Genomic DNA, 22,329 nt, shown 5'->3' on the forward strand with positions numbered 1-22,329 from the left:
CATGAATGAGTTTATCAAAAGTAAAGATAAATGAACAACTCTGTAAGACAACTCGTATACCATCGGTGATGGTATGGTGACAAATTACATGACACACAGTCATCGTGGTGATGATTACCACTCAATGCCTATGTGTAAGTGAGTGCGGTAATGTACAAAACAAGCCAATATAAAACCATGATCGGACTTCAACACTAAGCTTGATCGATCCTTTACTTCTTCGCGAAGTAATCCGTTATGTTTGACTGCCTCAAACTCTTGGGCATCTGGTGCATGAGAAAGGACTCAAACCAGTCATTGTATTCCATGATGTTGGCTGGGCAATCCTCCACCGGAAGACAGTATTGGCCGAATACGCCGAATCGGCCGAAACCGAATATTTGGTTGAGCCGACATTTGCCGAAACCAGATGATGAGCGCGTCATCGACATCTTCAAAGGACACACATTTCACACTTCCCACCAGCCTCACGATCTTCTCCACTTGTCCAAACATCGTGCCCTTATTCTTCAAGATATCGTTCAATGTCTGCCGTTTGATGTCCAACTTCTCAGCTATGTCTGTTTTCTTCATCAGTGGATTTGCCTCGCAAAACTGGATAATGTCGTATTTTTCTTGGTATGTTTAAGTTGTAAGCTTACGCTTAGTCGCCATTGTCCCGCCTGCAGTGCGATCAACGTGTGTACGCAGTTATAAATAGCCTATCATTGGCGGTGTAAACCAATGAGCGAGCATCACGATTCTATGAAATCCGGCTTCTCATGAGGCAGCAGTTCTGTGTGATGAGTTAGGAGTGGTAATTTACTTGAGTTTCCATTACGTGGGAATGGACAACATCTGACGACTTAGACGAAGTGATGACTTAGAGATGACGACTTACAGAGGGATGACCCTTTATTCAAAGGGATTTAACATGAGATAAATTCGGGACTTTTTGACGCTGCCGACTTAGGCGAAGTGACGAGTTACACGTTGCCGACTTACACCTAGTCTACTGTATTTGATTTCTTATAATGTGACCAGTTGTCATCAGATTGACTTGACACCGACACCCAAAAAGGTCAGGGAGTTCATACAGAAATTGTACAATGTACGTGAATCAGTGTCAAACAGCAGGAAATTTAATGTTTTAAAGCCATCATAACACATATGAGATGGCAGATGTGGTATGGGATTAAATACCCTCACAATCAGCGGTTTCTGGGGGTGGGGGGGGGGGGGAATGTAGCGTTGGCGAAGGTATGCGCTCTACTGAGTGCCCATTCTAGTTAATGCATGGAATGGTCTCTGAAAAGGTAGTGGCAGCAGAAACAGTGGATAAGTTTAAATTAGATAGGTACCTGGAAGTTATGGAGATAGAGGGGTATGGGGATGTTGATAAGACTTTTGGGTAACTTGAGCATTGATGGGTGATTGTGTGCATGTGTACAGAGTGCTGTTGGTGGGGGTCTCATTGAGGGGTGTTGTGTGGTTGATGTTGTGCGTTTTTTTTTGCCCATGCCCCCTCCCCTGGAGTGAGGGGAGGGGACGAGGGAAATACAAAAACCTACAAAAAGTACAAAATAAAAAACACACAAAAAAACACTTCATTTTAAAAAAAACACAAAAAACATTTTGCATTTTCTTATTTTGATGTTGTGTTGATAAATTGGTTTGGTGTTGATGACGTGGCACAGGCATGATGGGCTGAATGGCCTCCACCTGTGTCCAATTTCCTTGTGTTTCTTAACATCAATGGTGAAGTCATATCTCGGGCTTGTTGATGCACAGTGTAAGTTGAAAGAGATTAAATTTACTATTATTCATGTTTGGGAGTTGTGTGGGTTGTGAGTGTTCTTATCTTATATATTGTTATGGGTTCAGGGTTGTGAGGCGGTGAGACGAATCCTCGGACCCACTTTCCAGCCAGTGACCCTGAAGCCGACAAGCCGCAGATAACTCTGTGGAGCAATGGGTTGCTAGGCAACCATGGACATTGTCTGAGATGCATAATTTAGGCAGAGTACATCGTCTAACTCCACTTTACCTTTCCGGCAAATTAATCACCCCAGATGGACAGTAGCAGATTAATGCATGGACACGCAGGGCCTGTGCCCAAGGCCCCAAGCTCAACTATGGTTCCACGCTCAACATGGGTCCCGGACAGAGGCAGTGCGAGGGTCATGCATGAACAATAACACGGGGCTCCAAATGACTGATTGTGGTTCACAATCTTTCGAGACTGGCCCCCGAGGGTGTGATCTGATCTGACTTTGTTGACAAAACATATCAACTTGTGAGTGGTGATAAACACTGTACAAAGTGAATGCTCCATCTCAAGGAATGATGACATCATAGGTTTGAATGTACATCACATATTGAATGGATCAAAATTTGTTTCCCCTAACGTTTAACTAGACAGGACTATTACAAAATTAGGGGGTGAGGTAAGGTTAGTAGAGAAAGCAAGTGAAAAAACAACTATGTTTAATGTAAACAAATACAACAATAATCACAATAAACACAATTTATATAATTCCTAATATTAATATATATATATATATATATATATTGTTTAACAAATACACACTACAATTTATTGTACAATCACAAAACAACCTCTCAGTGGTAAATGGAATCACCCGTCCGCACAGTCGATTGTTACGGCTTTTAAAATCAAAAGGTTTTTTAAAATGAATAAAAACAAGCTCAAATGAGCTAAGATCTTCGTCCTCTTAATGATGACGTCATAAAAACGAATCTAACGTCATTGTGATGTATCAGGTTTGCGATAAATTATCTGTGTTAATGCCCGGCTTGATTCCCGCAAACAAAATTCAAACAGCTTGCCAAGTTTCGGAGATAATGGTATAGGCGATTTCCATTAGCGGCGATATAATGACGTCAACTTTTTTTCTCGGAAGAATTTCCAAAATCGGAGATGGTTACTGCCTGCGCGTGGGCTTTCTGCATATACATGGCAAGTTTCACGAAGATCCGATGAAAACTCTGGGTTGTGAAACAAAAAATGTCAAAAAATAGGAATGACGTCATAAAAATTGATATGACGTCATAGTGATGTATCATACGTGCGGTAATTCATCTCTGCTAATGCCCTGTTCGATTCCCGCAAACAGAATTCAAAAAGCTTGCCTAGTTTCAGAGATAATTTTTTTGGCGATTTCCATTAGCGGAGATATTTTGACGTCATAACTTTTTTTCTCAGAGGAATTTTCAAAATCGGAGATGGTTACTGTCTGCGCGGGGTATTTTTACATATATATGCCAAGTTTCAGGAAGTTTCGATGAAAACTGTAGGCTGTGAAACAAAAAAGTCCACAAGAACCAACATTTAAACCAACAAGAACTTGCCAAGCAACCAACATTTAAACAACGTGAGTAAGACTTAGAGATCCTCCACAAGGATCTAAAAATCAAGGATGAAACTAAACTACCCCAGTGGTGCTGAAAAGCAGAAACACCTCAACAATCGGGGAAAAGGGTGAAAAGCACCAGCGGCAGAACTATAAAAGGGTCCTCGGTTTCACACATGTGCTGAGGTGTGTTCAAACACCAACAAGTTTGCTATCGCTTGCCAAGCCAGCCATTCCTTATCAACCGTTTCGTTGGACTACTTACTTGAGTGCTTAAGCCACTTGGCGAACACTCTACAAGAAACGTTTAGCTCTTACACGAGCCCCGTCTATGTGTACAAAAAAAAACAAACAAAGAAAATAAAAACTTCTTAACTGAACACACCCCTGCAAGTTCTGGGGGTGTGTTCCATTACCAATCAGCTTGTAGAGCGCTCACCAAATGGTTTAAGCACTCAAGCAAGCACTCTGATGAAACGGTTGATTCGGAATGGCTGGCTTGACAAGCGATAGCAAGTGGATTGGTAATGGAACACCTTAACATGGGATTTTTGTTCCAAGCAGGGAAAAAGGTAATAAAACATGGGAAATCCTCCAGATTTTTTGCAGTCGATTCTAAAGCAACAAAGGCAAAGCGAGTGCAAAAACAACACCGAGTCCTCTTTTTTTTGGGGGGGGGGGGTGTTTTTGGGCAAAATAACACGGAGCCCTATTTTAAAAAAATTTTTTGGCATTTTAGGCTGAAATATTTTTTTTGTGGCCAGGACCCCAAAAAATCTTAATCGACCTCTGCAGATGGGGAAATGCTCTGGATGCCCCAATGTTGTCAATCAAAACGGCTGAGCGCTCCCGTAAGTGGGGAATTGGCTAATCAGTGATCACTAACCATGTTGGAATGGTGGGGCAGAACTCCCTGTCACTAGAACACTCTTTAGTTTAACCAGTGGAGAAAAGATGATTGGGCAGTTTTGAAAGTTCCAAAAAGATCAAAAGGACATGTATTTACAGGGAAACAGTTCACAAGAGAAAGACCTTACCCCTTAAGCACATCAGCCCACTTAAACAGTCATCTTAGCACGTGTCTACACATGTAGGCACTTCATACACTCCAGGAAACGAGATAAAGAAAGGTAATAGACAGAGAGAGAAGAAGGAGGTTGGGCTTGTTGGCAACCCCTCGCTCACCTGAAGCAAGCCTGTGGGCTTTCGATGGTCCCATCGTGAAACAGGGAGGGGGTAATGATGTGGTACGCCATGTGGGGAGAAGTGTGGGTGAATGTTCATGTTGTGACAGAGGAAATCATGAATGTGAGTCAGTAACCCTGCCCTGAACGGGTCGAGGGTGTAATCGTTGAATACCTCTTTAGTGTCAACACTTTCGTATATTTCTCTAACAATCACTTTCTTTCCATTTCATTTTTTCCTTTTTGGTACTGTTCTTCATCTTCTTCAAGCCCTGACTGTTTCCACTTCTTTAACAGTACCTTATTTTCTCTAACTGCACTTTCTGTGCCTTCATCCCCCCCCACACACCAAGTTTCTTTTCCAGCCTTCCTTCCTCCTTGACCTTCATTTATGCACGTTGTACTACTCCAACACCATTTCTTCTCCAACCCTGTCCATGGTAATAAAGTTCATATCCGCTACCAATTTCTCTTGCTTTGTTTCCCTTATACTTTGTTTCCTGAAGACACATGATTTGTATTCCGTTTCTCACCATCAAGTTGGTTACTTCACTACTTCTCCCTGTCAAGCAACCAACATTTAGACTTGCTATTATAAGTTTGGTCACCTTTTCACATCTCCTAACTTTCTTCATTGGCCATCCTCATCCACTGGATGGTAACCCATGCTTTTTTTTTTCTCACAGGGTTTGGGCAGGGACCCTGCCTGTCACTTACTGGGTACATACACCTTAGCATGGCTGCCAATCCCATTCACATTAACCATCATTGGGATTCGGCAGGTGGTTTTACAGACAGATGCCTTTCCTGCCACTAATCCTCCCCATTTATCCAGGCTTGGGACTGGTGCTGATACAGACTACATTGCCTGCACCAGTGGCTGCACCAGAGTAAAGTGTATATAAAAATTAAATAATTCAAGGGGGTATGTAAATAGTGCTGATAGGAAAGTAAATGGAAGTCAACTCCTCTTGGGGAACTTTGAACTTTTTCAGTTTGCTCAACATGTGTACACATCTCACATTTCACCAGCATCTCGGTTGCCTGTTTGTTCCACTTCAACTTATCTTCTATCCAAGTAACCTAAGATTTTGGATTCTCTCAACGTATAGAACATTCTCATCACTTCTAAGAGCAGCGGTTCGAGAGGAACTTGCTTAAAACAAATTTGCATCCATTTGTATCTTGTCAGATTCGGAGTAAGATGGTTCTGCTTTTCCCATTGAATGTGAATTGTGAAAATTCAGCGGTGGCTTTGGAGAAATCCATGCAGGCAAAACAGATGCCATTGTTTGGTTGTTAAACCTGGTCTAGGATTTATGAGCTGCTATGCGTTAAGCCAGAGGAAGGAAGATTACACAAAGAAACGTGTGATATAAATCTGATAAGAATCTCACGATAACATTTGCAAGGGCCACATAGGTCATGCATTTATTACATACTAGCAAATACAACCAGTCGCTTCACTGATGGGGACAGTAAAGGGGGGGGGGGGGAGAAAGAGAGAGAGAGAGAAAGAGAGAGACAAGCCGGTAGGCGACGAGGGATCCGCTCGGATCGAAGCGCTGGATACGATGCTTTTCATTCTGACATCCACCGACGAAGATTCATTGCCAAAACGTATTGGTTCACATACAATTGTTCCTCTGCCTGGCAAGATTTTTCCTATTGCGTATTTTGCCAACTGGCATTCCTCAGAGTGGAGATGGAGGAAAGTGTAAATGACAAAAAAATGCTCCAGCAACCATGTTCTATCACCATGCCAAAACGCAATTGTCTACATCCAACCGTTTCACCTTGGCGATTTTTCACTTGGCATATTCTCGCAACTGGCACCCTTCGGAGTGGAGATGGAGAAAAGTTTAAATGACAAAAAATGTTCTATCAACCATGCTCTATCACCATGTCAAGACGTATTCGTTTACACTTATCTGTTTCGCCTTGGCGATTTTGCCCTTTGCATATGTTTGCCAACTTCCGGCTATGGCTCGAAAACCGGAAGTCGGAGGGCAATCACGTAAGAAAACTTTTTGTAGTTCTTAAATAGCTCTATCATATGGTGCAATAAAATCGCAATTGAATCCTATCACTGCAGCGCTAGGGATGAATTAAGGAAAAAATGACGGTAAATAGACACCCTATTTTTGAAGGACTACCATTTGAAAAATAAAACCTAAATCAAAAATCGGCTCGAGTAAAATTTTCTAAATATCTCGAAGTGTTTAATTCCGAAGTCTCGTTTCTCCACATTCAAAACTGTAGGACAAGTATTGAAAATAGTGAACGTCGGTCGAGAAAAAGTATTTTTTCGAATTTTGCGTATTTCAGCCCCGACACCCTTGGTGATGGAATCTGAAAAAATGCTGCAGTTCAATTTCGTAGTAGTTATTAAACTCTATCCATACACCGAATTTGAACGTTCCGCCGTCGACGGTTTCCGAGGTCAAGGTCACTCAACATATTCCCTGGTTCACCACCTTTCTGCATTCGGAGGGCTCCCATTCAGAAACTATGAGAGATAGAGGAACGTTACGCCATCGCGATAACTAGACGGGGATACAAGGAATAGGCAGGAGTTGTTCCGGTTGCTCTACCTATCATAGAAGCTGTGCTACGTCCATTACCGTTTGGGTTCTTAAAACGCGGTTTTTCGGCCGCTGCATAGCAACGCGTGGTTGCTTAGCAACGAAACTCAAACGCGCACACTCCCAGCCCATATGGCACCTGTTTGCCAAGTTTCATCGAAATCGGTTTGCTGGTTTGTGCTGTGGAGCCTCGTGTTGCAGACACACACACACACACACACACACACACACACACACACACACACACACACACACACACACACACACACACACACACACACACACACACACACACACACACAGTTCTGTTCTGGTAAAACAGTTTATGTACGCACACATGCATAAAATACATAACGACAAACACAAAGATCTACCTTTAAACAGAGTTCTTTGAAAGAGGAATTCAAGTGGGAAATTAGCAAAATTAAATTAAAAAATTTCTCAAGGCACAGAACACAAAATGTCGATCTATGTTCTTTGCCTTCACAGTCAGATCACGGCAAACACGTGGTTGGATGGACCTTATTGTTTTTATTTTTGTATCGATGTCGAAGTGAGGGGCGGATTCGATTAAAAGGAGACCACACAAAAAGGTAAAACGAAACGATGTCCTGCGAAAATAAAATTGCACATTTTCAGTGGATGAGAAACCTCCGGAGGCACGAACCGCACGGCACTGCACAGCTCGACACAGGCAGAAACATAGGTCTGTCTCAACGATGTTTCCTTGAGAGCACGGATACTTTTACCGAAACGAACAACCAAGCAGCATAGAGAGCGCTCACAAAGTGTCTTTACCACACATTAAACGAGATTAGCCATACATTAAACATACCACACATTAAGCCTTGTTTGCTTTAAGTAAATAGGTGTATCAGCTTAGTTGCAAGACTCGTTTTTCAAAAAAAATTATCAGATTTCACAACAGATTTTGACACTTATTTAGTCTGGACAATCCTCAAAACCGAAATAGTAGTTTGATGATATGCTTTAGTCTGTGAGAGTAGAATATGGAAAATCGCATCATAGAATGCATGAAATTGCTCCAAGCTCCTAAGTTGAAAACTATAACACTTCTAAAAGTGATGTACACAATTCATAGCGATGATGAACAGGCATTCGATGTGAGTGAGGAAAGTGAAAAAACAAACTTAATCGTTAAAAAATCATTGCGGCCTGTTCCAAGTCAAGGCATGGTTGAGCAGGCCAAAAAAACATGGCGGCATCAGACCCCAGCAAGTTTACCTCGGAAACGCCTTAAGACCCAAAGAGCGAGGTGGCCGAAGATTGCCTGATGAAGGATGAAATAAAAAAAAGGCCGTTAAGTATCTTCAAAATGGGGTGTTTTAATTAACGCAAACAACCAATTTTCACTCTGACACTTTCTTGGAGTTTTCTTCGTATGCATGCAAAGTTTCAGGCTGCTAGGTTTTATGGTTTTGGAGTAATGGAGGACACACACACACACACACACACACACACACACACACACACACACACACACACACACACACACACACACACACACACACACACACACACACACACACATTGCCTTATATTAGTCGAGATAAGCTGCCCTCTGAGGTATTATTTGATCAAGTTTGTGGATGCTCCGCAAAATATAGCACATAGGATGTCAATTTTTACCCATATGAGATGTCAACCCACCATTACAATTGATCTAAATCAAATGTCCCCAAAAAATTAAAGGTCACATGAGGGAGAGAGAGAGAGTGAGAGAGAGTGAGAGAGTGAGAGAGTGAGAGAGTGAGAGAGTGAGAGAGTGAGAGAGTGAGAGAGTGAGAGAGTGAGAGAGTGAGAGAGTGAGAGAGTGAGAGAGTGAGAGAGTGAGAGAGTGAGAGAGTGAGAGAGTGAGAGAGTGAGAGAGTGAGAGAGTGAGAGAGTGAGAGAGTGAGAGAGTGAGAGAGTGAGAGAGTGAGAGAGTGAGAGAGTGAGAGAGTGAGAGAGTGAGAGAGAGAGAGAGAGAGAGAGAGAGAGAGAGAGAGAGAGAGAGAGAGAGAGAGAGAGAGAGAGAGAGAGAGAGAGAGAGAGAGAGAGAGAGAGAGAGAGAGAGAGAGAGAGAGAGAGAGAGAGAGAGAGAGAGAGAGAGAGAGAGAGAGAGAGAGAGAGAGAGTGAGAGAGTGAGAGAGATAAGTAAAAGAGAGACAACATCACATGCTTCCAACTCAAGTTATGGTCTGCAAAATTACTTTCAAAGGACACACGATTGTTGAATCCAAAATTGAATCAGTTCATCTTTGTATTACATTCCATACTTGTGACAGATTTGGTTTAAATCACTTTAGTGGTTCATAAGTTATGATGGTAACAAAAAAAGAATAACAGACAGACGCACGGGCCAGCAGACAAGCCTAAAGCATAATGTGGCCTTCAGCTGCGGAGGCATAAAAATTGAATCATTAGAGAAATGTGGGGGAGCTTGGGTAAATCACTTTTCGGAGACCAAGCCATTTTGGCTGGTACCCTATTGTTTTTGTTCAGATTATAATGATTATTCCCACCCTTTCACTTTTTCGCTCTATTACTTGCCTTTAATTTTTTTTTTTATTATCAGTCACCACTTTTCCAACTGACATGAAATTTTCAGCACAAGAATGACCCCCTCCCTCCCCCACCGTGTACAATTTTTAAAATGATAATTGTCACATAACAGGTCAAGTGGTTATGGCAGCTATCTTGGATTTAAGGAAAAACTTTGGACATCTCTGAAACCGCTCAAGGAACAAAATTGAAACTTGGCACATGTCATCAACTGCCCATAGGGAATAAAGTTTGATAATGATGATGTCATCGGTCACGTGGTTTGGCAGCCATATTGGATTAAACCTAAAACCTTTAAAAAAAAACATCCTCTCTAAAACTTCCCAACTGATCGACGCAAAACTTTATGTATGTCATCGACTAGGCATGGTGATTAAAGTTTGATAACTAAAACCTCATCAGTCACATGGTATGGCAGCCATATTGGATTGAAGGAAAATCTTCAAAAAGTTATTTCTCTGAAACCGCTTAAACTAACAATGCGAAACTTTACAAATATGATCCAATACAATTTCTGCATGCAGTGGAAAAACGATGATGTCATCAGTCGTGTGGTTTGGCAGCCATATTAGATTGAAGGAAAAACTTTAACATTTCTTTTCTGCGAGACCACGTGACGAAAAACGACATCATAGATATCAAATTATGTTCCATATGAGTTGTCAATGACATCCGTCAAGTTTCGTTAATTTTTGTTGAGCTGTTTCAGACAAAACCAATGTTAAAGTTTTCCATTCAACCCAATATGGCTGCCAAAACATGTGACTGATGATGTCGTCATTATCACAATATATACAAGGGTAGTGGATCATATATATAAAGCATCGCATCGATAGATCAAGCAGTTTCAGCAAAATTAAATATATATTTTACTTAAAATTAATATGGCTGCCAAAACACGTAACAGGTGACGGCATCATTATCAAAATATATGTGCCAAGGGTCGTGGATCATATTTGTAAAGTATCATGTCGGTAGGTTAAGCGGTTTCAGAGAAAGAATTTTTTTTTAAATATATATGATCGACTGGGCATGGGGAATATTGGTTGAACATTTCAACATCATTGGTCACATGGTCTGACAGCCATGAAGGATTGAGGGGAAAATGTTGAGAAATCTACTTCTCTCAAACTGCTCAAGGAAAGGAAGCAAAACCTAATATGTATGATCGACTACCCTTGGGAACATAGTTTGAAAACAAGAACAGCAGTCGGTAGAGCGCATACCTACGTCAGGCTGAACAGTTTATGTGTTGTATCCCACTGATAGGCTGGATCTGCATCTGGATCTTAACTAAAAACCTCATCGGCTGGTTCTTGTCATCTACCCAAATAATCCACCAAGTTCTCTCATAATCCATCCACAACTTTTTGAAATATCATGTTATATATCGTTTTTGGCCCTATCTCTCAACGATGAAGAATCACTGAAAAAACTCTCGTATTTGGATCAGCATCCGGATCTTCACCGTGACTGCATAATTTCATTCTTGTCACACACCCAACCTCTCCACTAAATTTTGTCCGAATCGGTCTACAACATTTTCAGATATCCTGCTCATGGACAGACAAATAGACAGGGGTGAAAACAGAACCTCAGTCCACTTTTGGTGGCGGAGGTAATTAAAACTTCATTGGTCACGTGGTCTGGCAGCCATATTGGATAAAAAAAACTTTATACATCAATGCAAGACTTTAAATATTTGATCGACTACCCATTTTGAATTCAGCTTTGTAAATATGACGTCATGGGTCACATGCCCAATCAAAGATGGGTTCGATCAAAGCGGGCAGTTTAGGCCCTGGTATAACTGGTTGCAGTTATTAAGTGCGCTTCTTGTTACTCTCACCAGAGGAGAGGGTATTGCATTTGGGTCCGTTTGTCTGTCTGCACAGAACTTTCGTGTTTTTCTCTGCAACCGGTCAGATTGAGACTAAATTTTCACCATTGGTGCGACTACTCATGTAGAATGTGATAATAATAATAATTATGACGTCATGTCATGGGGTGTGGCAGCCATATTGGAAAAAAACTTTGGACCTCTATCTCTGAAACCGCACCAAGGAAAAAATTGAAACTTGGCACATGGCAAGTACTCATGGGGAATGTGTGATTTTTATGACGTGATAGGTGCCCTCGTTATGATGTCATAATTGCATATGGAGAACGCCACATCCAATCAGTATGAAAAATTTTGAGGGTCATCTAGGGACAAAATGGTCCACAGAAAAAAATTCATGATGTTATCGGTCACATGGTTTGGCAGCCATATTGGATTTACCCTAAAACCCCCAATAATACACCACTCAAAAGAAGTCCTGGTGAGGGTCTGCAATCTCTGATTGCTCTTTTTCTTGTTTAATACTGCTATTGTTACACACAAGGCCACTGGTGTTTGTAATTAAAGAAGATGTGCAGACAAACCTGAGAGTGACTATGATGGCGGAAGGTTGTGCACAGGCCGTGATGAGCGTGACGATAAATAGGAAGATAAGGAAGGGGACCAGGGTGTTGCAATCCTGAACACAGCGGCCTTGTAACGCATGGCCGTTGTCATGTAAGAATGTCTTGATGATGACCAGGCGGATTTGTCCTCGATGACTGCCCTCTGTTTGAGCAACCACCTTCCGGCTTTGCACACAGCCACAGTCGGTAAAATTTTGGATATTCTGTTGCGAGAGGTAACATGGTGCTGAGGAATTAAGCCAGGACTTGCAGTAACATTATAAAATGATTGTTGGGAACAGATCCATTTCTTTAATTGTAGACAAGTGGTGCCACTTGGCCAGTGTCCGAGCCTGCATGTCAATTCAACTTAAAACATGCCATACATTCAATGAGGGCAAAAAGCTGGCAGCCCAGCTTGCATTTTGATTGTGGGCATTAAAAATGCCACATTATTTTTTGAAAATGTTTGACCAATTAGTGCCAGTACTCTCACCCACTATGCAACTCGCATTAAAATTGCCTGCATGAGATGAGAGTGGTGGGACGACGTGTGTATGTAGCACAGAAAGTAAATCATAAAATGAAAAGCAATTCTCATTGCTCAATAATTTTGAAATGTTCTCTTAAGTTCCAATCACAAGCATTATTTTATATTGAAATGATTATATTGAAAGAATCTCACAAGCATGGTGGAGAATGGAATATCACTGTTGGCAAAGCTCACCCCAGATCTCGAGTTCCTCACAGCTGCAGTGCAGCCTGCCAGGCAAGGACTAAAGTAAGTGATTCCATCTGAACCACACACAGGGCTGTAATCATCTGTCCGGCAACCACACTGGACATTACATTCCCAGGTGAGATTGCGTTGTGCTACACGCAGCGAAGGCCTGGAGGGAACAGGTAGATACATGATTATATACGCTATATGTGCTTGTGTACACACACACACACACACACACACACACACACACACACACACACACACACACACACACACACACACACACACACACACACAATTCCAACTCACTAACCAAAACCAAATGACACCTACACAGACAGGAGGGATGAGAGTAAGAATGGTCGATGATAATGAGGAGGAAGGCAAGGGAGAACAACTGAGCAAAGAAGAGGAAGAGGATGATGATGAGCAGTGTAGAATGGAAGAAGTGTTGGCCAAAAAAATAGAGGAGTTGATGTCGATACGACTCAGGGAAAGACCACAACTCTAGAGAATCAAAAACAGGAAATGGACAAAAATACTACTAAAGAGAACCAAACGAGGACTCGGAATAATAATACCAAAATCACCTCTCTTGAAGGAAATCAATACTGCGTGCTTTGCTGAAGCACTGCTCATTCAGGAAAAAAGTAACAGGAAAACCATGCCATAAGAAGACAGACAGACAACAAACACCACCATGGAAACGGAGACTAATGATGCAGAGAGAATAACTGAGAAAGGATACGAGACAAATTAGACCATGTGGAGGTACTCGCTATTACCTTCAGAAAAATGATTTTCGTTGTGCAGATCACCAATCTGGATGAAATTTGGCATACTTGAAGAATTTTAGATGCCGAGTCCAAATGCACTTGTTTCCACGTCGAGGATGTGACACAATTGGTCATTTTTGGCAATTAAAGATAACACCGAACATTAAAGCACGATTTTGTCACAGAAATGAAGAATCAAGGTTAGACTGATATGTACGTCAAAGAAAACTCTTGTGAGGTCTTAAAATGATACAATATGTTTATACAGAGTTATAAATTATCAAAGAAAACCCTATTCACTGTTATTAAAGATGTTTACAATTAAAGGTCGTAAACCGAAGCAGTTACATATTTTTACCGGCCGAAAACGTCTGGACCGACCAGACAGGCCTTCAAATTGACCAAGGCAACTTTTTGCTTAAAAGGCAGCCACACTGGCTCTTAAAGGTAGTTACATTGACTATTAAAGGTAGTTACATTGACTATTAAAGGTAGCTACATTGCCTATTAAAGGTAGTTACATTGACTATTAAAGGCAGCCACACTGGCTATTAAAGGTAGTTACATTGACTATTAAAGGTAGTTACATTGACTATTAAAGGTAGCTACATTGCCTATTAAAGGTAGTTACATTGACTATTAAAGACAGTTACATTGGCTATTACGGATTAAATGAAAGACAAAGAGACTGCGCGACTCAGCCTGATGAAAAGTAGAACCGCCACAAGAAGATTACTGTCTTAGAACTCCAGTATTTCTTGCTCTGAAGCAGTTGCTGAACTAGGCTCTTGACTGCTGTTATTACAAAACTCAAGTCCACTATTACATGCTAACCCACTTGAGTACTACTGTGTAGTAGATCACCACAGCAAAAGCAGTGTGACACCTGCATTCACAGTTCGTCGTCAGAATCATCGTCAGTTTCGCTTTCATCATCCATAAGTTCCATTTCTGCACGGGTCTGTTCATCGTTGGCGCAGTTTTGACACCCACAGCACTCTGTGCAGGACAGTCCTTTTGACCGGCAAGAACACTGGTTGGTCTCACATTTCATTTTCTTGCAATTACATTTCGTTGCCTCCAACAGTTCCTTCGGCGCTGGTGGTTTGCTCAGCCAGTGAACAGTCAGTGCTCCGTTGCATTCCACCCATCCGTGAAATGTAGGAGAAGCGGCTTCTATAAACCTCTCAGTCACGTGGTGGTGGATCGCAGACTGATAGTTCACTCTTTTGCAATGCAGCATCAGAGCGTCGCTTGAAGGCGGCAACTTCTGTTCTCCCAGCGACTGGCTGCAGAATAGCTTGGAGCGAGCCTCATCCACACTCTTCATGGTCGGCTGATTGTACATGGCGCAGACGAATTGTTCCAGGTCGTGAATGATATTCTGATCTAGCGTGAATTCTCGGCCAATGCTCCTGAAACAGGTGATGAGATGGGAACCCTTCATCATCAAGTCGAATGGCCTTGTTTTGCCCTTACCATGGAATGCACTGGTGGTATCACTTCCCGTGAAATTGTGCAAACCTATCAACGCATCACAGACAGAACTTTACAAGGCATTACTCAGCTTCCTAATGTCAACGACGATAATGTCCTTGGGACTTCCTGTGACCAGATAGAAATTTCGTGCCCGAATCGACTTCGAGTGAGCCAATGCCAACACAAACACATCGGTGTCGAAACACCGACTCTTCATTCTATCCCGCATGAGCGGCATGTAGCAGGAGCTTCGTGTCAGCTTCCTCATGGTCACATTCAAGTTCAGGTACTGACGACACAGTCATGACACCATTCGACGCCTTGATTTTCTCACATTTGCCGGCATGACTGACGTACAACAGCATGTCGCCCAGTTTTGATGGAGAGATGTTTCTCGTCCACGATTCGACGATGAACTCTATCAACGCCTCCTTGTTGGCTCGGCTCAGGAGATAATTGGCCCACTGTTTTGGAAGGGCTTGATCACGTCCGTAGATGGTCCGCACCTTAAGATCGTCCACCCTGCCCGCTCGTCTGGCATGCTTCAGGCATTTGATGCTGATACTTGGGTAAGTATAAAAAACCACGTCCAGTCTCGAAGATTGGTTATGTCGTGCTTTGGCCACTACGATGTTCAGCACCATCTCTTCCAGTTTGCCGAAAGTGTTAGGCAGTGAACCAGCCTTTATCGCCTGAATAACGGCCATTCCATCCACAATCATTGCACCTTGGATAGGCCGAGCGTCCACACGGCAATCGGGCCACAGTTTCAGTATACGGTTGCGGAGTTTGGCTTTGTCCGTCTTAGCAATCGAACCATCACCGGATGCCAGCGGGAAAGATATGTTCGCCAGTGGGTATGCGAGCAGATCGTGGAGTGTCACATTGCTTTTCTCTCCAATCAACAGCAGTCATGTGAAAAGACGACGTTCATTCACAATTTCAACCTTCGGCATCTGCTGGTGGGGAGTCGCCGACTTGCCTCGCGCCTTCGAGAAAGTTGCCAATTTGGCCTTCGAAATCGGACTGAAGAATGGGACCTCACCCGAGAGAAGCCAATCACGCATGAATTGCATGACAGCATTCTCTCCCTTGACATACGTGTTCATCAAGTCCGCGGAAGTGGCTGGCGGTGCGATGACACCTGAACTAATATTGACGAGTTCAAGGTGAGCGCCGGAGAAAGGGTTAATCATTTGAAGTACTGTGTCCATCACTTGTACCACCACTGCTTCATTCTTCTTCGAGCTCGATACATCCAAATCCTTTCTCGTTCGGGGCTCGTCGTGGATACCCGCCATGGACTCACATTTCCTTGCGATTTCCGCACGTGCTGGTTGGGACAGAATCCACTTCTTCACAGCTGTGCTTTTCTGAGTGTAACCAATGATGCCTCCACTGGTCTTGCTGTCCCTATTTAAAGTCTGATCTATGATCTGATCACACGCAACACTACTAAATCCATAACGAGTATGCCGTTGGGCAGTCCATTTGCCATCCATGAACGCTTGATAGGTGTCTGGGTGGGAGTGCTCTAGCCCGGCCATTTCCAGCCAGGAAACGAGTAAGTACCTTGCATAGTTTAGGTGATCGTACGCAAAATACCAGGGCATTGACGCTCTCGTGATCGCAAGGTGTTTCGGCCAGTTTGAAGTACGAGTTGCCCGTATAAGCTCTAGTGCTCGCTCCACCATTTCCAAGTAGGGCCATGTAATGTCCACACTTTGGTGTTTGTTCAGGTCATCCCTCACCATGAGTGCTCCCGAGTATAGAACATGTAAATTTAGGTCTGAGTCACCCTGCTTGTGGACCCTGGCTGGCTTCATCCTCTGCAGTTGATTCTCTTTGTTTTTTTTTTTTTTGTTTTTTTTATACCTTGGTCGAGGCTCGTATGAGAGCTAACACACAACTCACAGCAATGAGGCATGAGACAAGAGGGGCGGGAGTGGAAGGGACAAAACATTGGGGAACAGACACAGGTGAAATGTGGAAGGGAGAGGGATGGGGATGGGACGGGGAACATGGCGAGGGGAAGATGGACATTAAAGGGACTTTCAGGAAGGAAAGCAGGAGAATTGAAGGAAGTGGGCTTGGGTGGATTATCGGGGGTAGAAAAGATCGAGGATTTGGATGGGGGAAGATAAGAGGTGGTGGTGAACAGCTGTTTTGAAAGCCTGGAGGGAAGAATGGGAAAGAATAGAGTGAGGAAGTTTATTCCAAAGGCGGGAAAAAGAGGAATGAAAGAGTGAAGATGAGCAGTGATTCGTGATTTTGGTAGTTTTACCAGAAGGGGGTTGTTGGCGGACCTTGAGCGCCCTGTGGAAATGTGGTTGGGACAAATCGCAGAGAGAGCAGGGGGGGCAAGGCTGGAGAGGAGTCGGTAGAAGACAGAAAGACCACCGACCAACCTGCGGTGATTGAGTGAGAGGCCCAAAGACTCAGCTTCATTGCGGGAGATGCCAATGATCTTAAAAGCCCTGGTTTCGACAGCGTGAAGTCGAGAAAGGTGGGAGGCAGGAGCACCAGCCCAGAGGGGAGAGCAGTACTCCATCAGGCTACGGACAAAAGCTTTGTAAGTGGTCAGGAGCTCAAGAGGGCCGAGGAAGGACTTTGCACGACGGAGGATTCCCAGTCGGCGACTGGCTTTTGAGGCAAGGTTGGAAATGTGACAACAAGGCTGTTGTAGAGTTTCTGTCTACAACAGCAGCCTGAGCAATGGAACCAATATCAATGTCCTTCATGTACACCACTTCGCTCTCAGACATTTTTGGTGGACGATAGAAAATCATGTCTTGGTACCGTTCCTGCAGTCTTTTCTTCAGTCTTGTTGCCTGGTCGTTGGCCTTATCCTGACCTTCGCATACTCTGAGTAGGTCACTGAACATCTCACACAACTTCTTCATATGTATAGATTGCTTTCCATCAATGAGTCTTACCTGGATTACTTTATCACAGAAAATGTCAAATGTTGAGTCATAGTTCACTTTCTGAGTTTGGAGTTTACTTTCACTCTGTCTGTGGTATGTGTCATTCACATACTCGTAATAACATTTACGGTGATAACAAACTGCCAGCGCCACACAGTCTTTATCCTTTATAGTTGTCATTATTCTCACATCACGTTCATCTCTCCTCTGCTCGGCAGTTTCCCTCAGCTTTCCTCCATCCTGTGTTTCTGCCAGGGACAACTGATCACGTTGAGATTTTCCTTTGACACGGATGAATTTGTCTTTTTTCTGGCATATGATACAAATTCTTGGCAGTACACCAGCTGATTTGCCAGCCACCCTTTCTACAGAGGTTCTGAGGGACTTTCTACGTATTTTGTGGTACGAGTGCCCCTCTTCTTCTAGTCCGCCCACCACCTCACTGGCTCTAGCAGAAACTGCAGTAGTGCTGGCTTCTGATTTCCTTTTCCTGGCTTCAGTGCGTTTTATATGATCCTTGTTACAAAACGACGCATAGCAGAACCGGTGACGGCCGGCATCCGCAGGAGGATCAGTCATTGGCAGCAGTTTCATAATTTGATCAGCCAGCAAACGGCATTTGTTGATAGTTTCACTATCTGTGGCATCGCACCAAGCCTTCGCACACTCGCATACCTTACGCCAGCTCTTATCCGTGAATTGCGTCACTTTCTCATCATCCTCCCCGCCCAAGTGTATGAAACAACGCATATTTCGTTGTTGAAAGACCAAAAATCACTCAAAATCACACGACAACCATGGGCACCGCCATCTTGATTTGTTGTTTCCTGGTCGTTTCCTCCGCGATTCGAAGCACGCCACGCCCACTTCACGGCGGTAATTTCAAATGGTAATAACTGTCGGTGTGTCAACTTGTGCATCTGGAAACAAGTAGGAATTTCAATGGTGTGTTCTCATGAATGTACAGGGTGAATTTCGTTTAGATTGGTGATCTGAACAACGAAACTGAACGAACCGACCCACCTCCACATTACCTAAATGCAGCAAATTAGAAGAGGAACCCGAAGCCCAAAGCTAATGAAGGGATCCCAAAAATAAAAATACAAAATCGAGGATAAAAACCTCGAGGTAATGGTTGTTGAAAACAAACTCAGAATTGAAATAACAAGGATTAAAAAAAGAAAAAAGAAAAAAAAAGTACGACAAAGTCAAAGGGAGAAAGCAAAACCAGATGTTTGAAAACAACCCCAAAAGATTCAACCGTGAACTCGGGTAACAAAAGCAAAATGTATCAAGTCTCCTTAAAAAAGATAAACTTGATTTCCGGAAAATAATTTACAGAGATCCAAAAAACACAACAAGGAGGCAGAATGGATGCAACACTTGTGGGGGGGGGGGGGGGACATCTAAGAGAAATGCCTGCAGTGATGAAGAAAAAAGTAAAAAACCTCTCAAAAATATTCCAAACTTTAAAAGCCCAAGCTGGATAGAATAAAAAAAACAAACTTCTGGCTGAAGCAACTAGATGTTCTCCACAATCACTCGGCTCGAGCGTTCAACAAGCTTATCTAAGAGGAAATGTACGAGTGGCTCACAGATGGTAACACCTTCGTCATCCCAAAAGCTGAAGAAACCCCAACTACCACACAAGTATAGACCAATAACATGTCTACCAGTAACATACAAACTTCTATCAGGAATCATCACAGAAATTATGTTCCACCACCAAACACAACAAGAAGCCTCAGAGGCAGAACAGCAGGGATGTAAGAAGCGATGCTACGGAACAATAGATCACCTCCCACTGGACAAGGCCATACTCAAAAACTGTAAAATGAGAAAAAACCAAATTGTCCACAGCCTGGAGACTATAAAAAAAAACTTTCGACGGCATCTCACATAATGGATGATAAAATGCATGCAATTGTACAAGATCAACCCCAAAGTAATCAAACTGATTGAGAAAGTAAGGGAGCTCTGGAATACTAACTAGATTGACAATACAGCACTCGGAAGGAAAGATTGAAACACCAGGGGTGAAGATATGTTGCGGGATCTTCCAGGGTGATAGCTTTTCGCCATTCCTATTTTGCCTGGCCCTGGACCCCCTGAGCAACCTCAAATGATAAGACATGGATACGTGCCAACGTTCAATAAGAGAGTAACGAAAGAGACAGGAAAGATGACGCATCTACTGTACGTGCATGATCTTAAACTCCTTGCACCAAACAACGAAAAATTGGCAGAACTGGGATTAGTGAAACGGTACTCCGATGACATTCAAATTGAATTTGGCCAAGATAAGTGTGCCAAATGTACATTCGTACAAGGGAGACCAACAAAAACGGAAAAACATAAAAATTGACTGAGATACAACAATACAGAAGCTAGACAATGGACCATCTTCCAGGGAGTAGAAGGCCACCAAATACATCACAAACAAATGTGCACAACAATTACCAAAGAATACCTGCATAGAACGAGGCTGATCCTGAAAGTATATCTCATCCCAAGAAACAAAATCAAAGCCATAAACCAACGAGCAGTACCAGTGTTCCAATACAGCTGTGGAATAATAAACTGGCCACAAGAGGGAATCAACAAACTAGATATCAGAACAAGAAAACTCCTCACCATCCACAAAATGCGATACAAAAACCACTGCATCCTGACAATGCACCTGCCGAGACAAGAAGGAGGTAACGGCCTGATGGAACTCAACCAAGTGCACAGAGTGACAACTGTCAGATTGGCTGAGTACGTGAAAAGTTCAACAGACTACCGAATCCAATTTGTAATGCGAACATGAAGACAGCAAAAACCAGAAAAGGTATCCCTAACCCACCGACCCAAAGATTACCAAAAACAGGTGCAAATAGAAGATGTCACACATGAAACCGAAACAGCAATGAATACAGCCCCATTGATTGCAAAAAAGAAAAAAAGAAAAAAAGAAATATATGAAATGAAATATCAACAGATATTCATCGACAACTGGGAAAACGATAAAAAACCAGGGATGACGATAAAAAAAAAGAGAGTTGGACAGATTGGGCATCGACAAAGAAGGCTCATTGGAATGACTAATAAGATGTCAGCTTAACCAAGATGGAACAAAATCATAATGAATGCCCAAGACCAGGGACACCACACGAATGGCTTTTAGAAAATGTCGGATTGACTCAATCAGATAGGTGTAAGTTCTGCAAGGTAGAAACTAAAAGCACGAGTCACCCCCCCCCCCCCCCCCATGAAGAGGTAAATAAAAAACTCCTGTCAAAACAGGTGTTCACACAAAGGCACAACAAAGTATGTAGGTTAATCCACCAGCACATCTACAAAAATTTCAAATATCCAGGTCTCAGAAAACTCATAGAAACATGAACCAAAAGCGATCACTGAAAACAAGGAAGTAATACTCACATACGACCTGATGATCCCATCTAGCATGAACATAGAAAACAAAGCAATGCGACCAGATATAGTACTCAGGTACAAAAAAATGAGAGTTGGCATTGCAAATTGAGGTTTCAGTACCCAGAGATTTTGGCCTAAACAACGTAGCAATCAAAAAAAATGACCAAATACCAAGATCTCAAAAATGAAGTGAAAAGATCCTGGAAGCTGAAGGACACCGAAATTGGACCGGTGATAATCGGAGCTACGGGAATGATGAAGAACAACCTCATGTATATCGTAGAAAACATCCCTGGGAATATTACTACAAAGGAACTCCAGTTGGAAGCTGTCCATGGCTCGGTGGCAATCCTGAAGAGAGCCCTCGGAACAAAACTGAGAACAAGAAAACTTCACAACTTTGTTCATGAATTGGGATCCCTGGGATACTTCAAGCCCTGGAGGTGGATATTTCAGCCCTGGAAGCACTCTGTTCCACCTTCTGAAACCAATCAACGACCGACACACACACACACACACACACACACACACACACACACACACACACACACACACACACACACACACACACACACACACACACACACACACACTCCTTTTGTTTAGTATACTGAGCATCCCTCTGCAGAAATTCAGGATACTAAACATATAATTGGGATCAAGAGGTTATATGGGGGTGGGGAGGGGGCAACTAAAGTTGCCTACATTTTCAACCCTATACTTCAGGGATTATGCCAATACAAATAGTATAATAAGAGATTCACCGGAAAATTTTGCATCTTGACATCGGCCAAGATGCAAAAAAAAAAAATCTTGGCACAGGCCAAGATACCATCAAATTTTGCAATCCATTATACAGTCAGCCATGCACATT

The 22,329-nt window shown here is 42.8% G+C and overlaps 1 protein-coding gene across 3 annotated transcripts in view; it reads right to left on the reverse strand.

Moving 5' to 3' along the window:
* SLCO5A1 (solute carrier organic anion transporter family member 5A1) overlaps positions 1 to 22,329 on the reverse strand; it is a 98,176-nt gene that overhangs the window by 13,729 nt on the left and 62,118 nt on the right. For 2 of the 3 annotated variants that reach the window (XR_015051372.1, XM_085855450.1), the window contains exons 6-7: positions 12,860 to 13,022; positions 12,112 to 12,356 (exon numbers count right to left, since the gene is read on the reverse strand). Coding sequence is in view for 2 of the 3 variants with exons in the window: in XM_085855450.1 (XP_085711576.1) it covers positions 12,112 to 12,356; positions 12,860 to 13,022 (408 nt within the window). In the remaining variant the exon portion in view is untranslated. Of the gene's footprint in view, positions 1 to 5,936; positions 6,375 to 12,111; positions 12,357 to 12,859; positions 13,023 to 22,329 lie in introns of those variants that run through there. The other variant, XM_085855451.1, reaches the window with a different exon arrangement.

Source organism: Eptatretus burgeri, chromosome 14 (assembly GCF_056783735.1).
Source record: "Eptatretus burgeri isolate ZD-2024b chromosome 14, Ebu_testis_v1, whole genome shotgun sequence".
Lineage (NCBI taxonomy): Eukaryota > Metazoa > Chordata > Myxini > Myxiniformes > Myxinidae > Eptatretus > Eptatretus burgeri.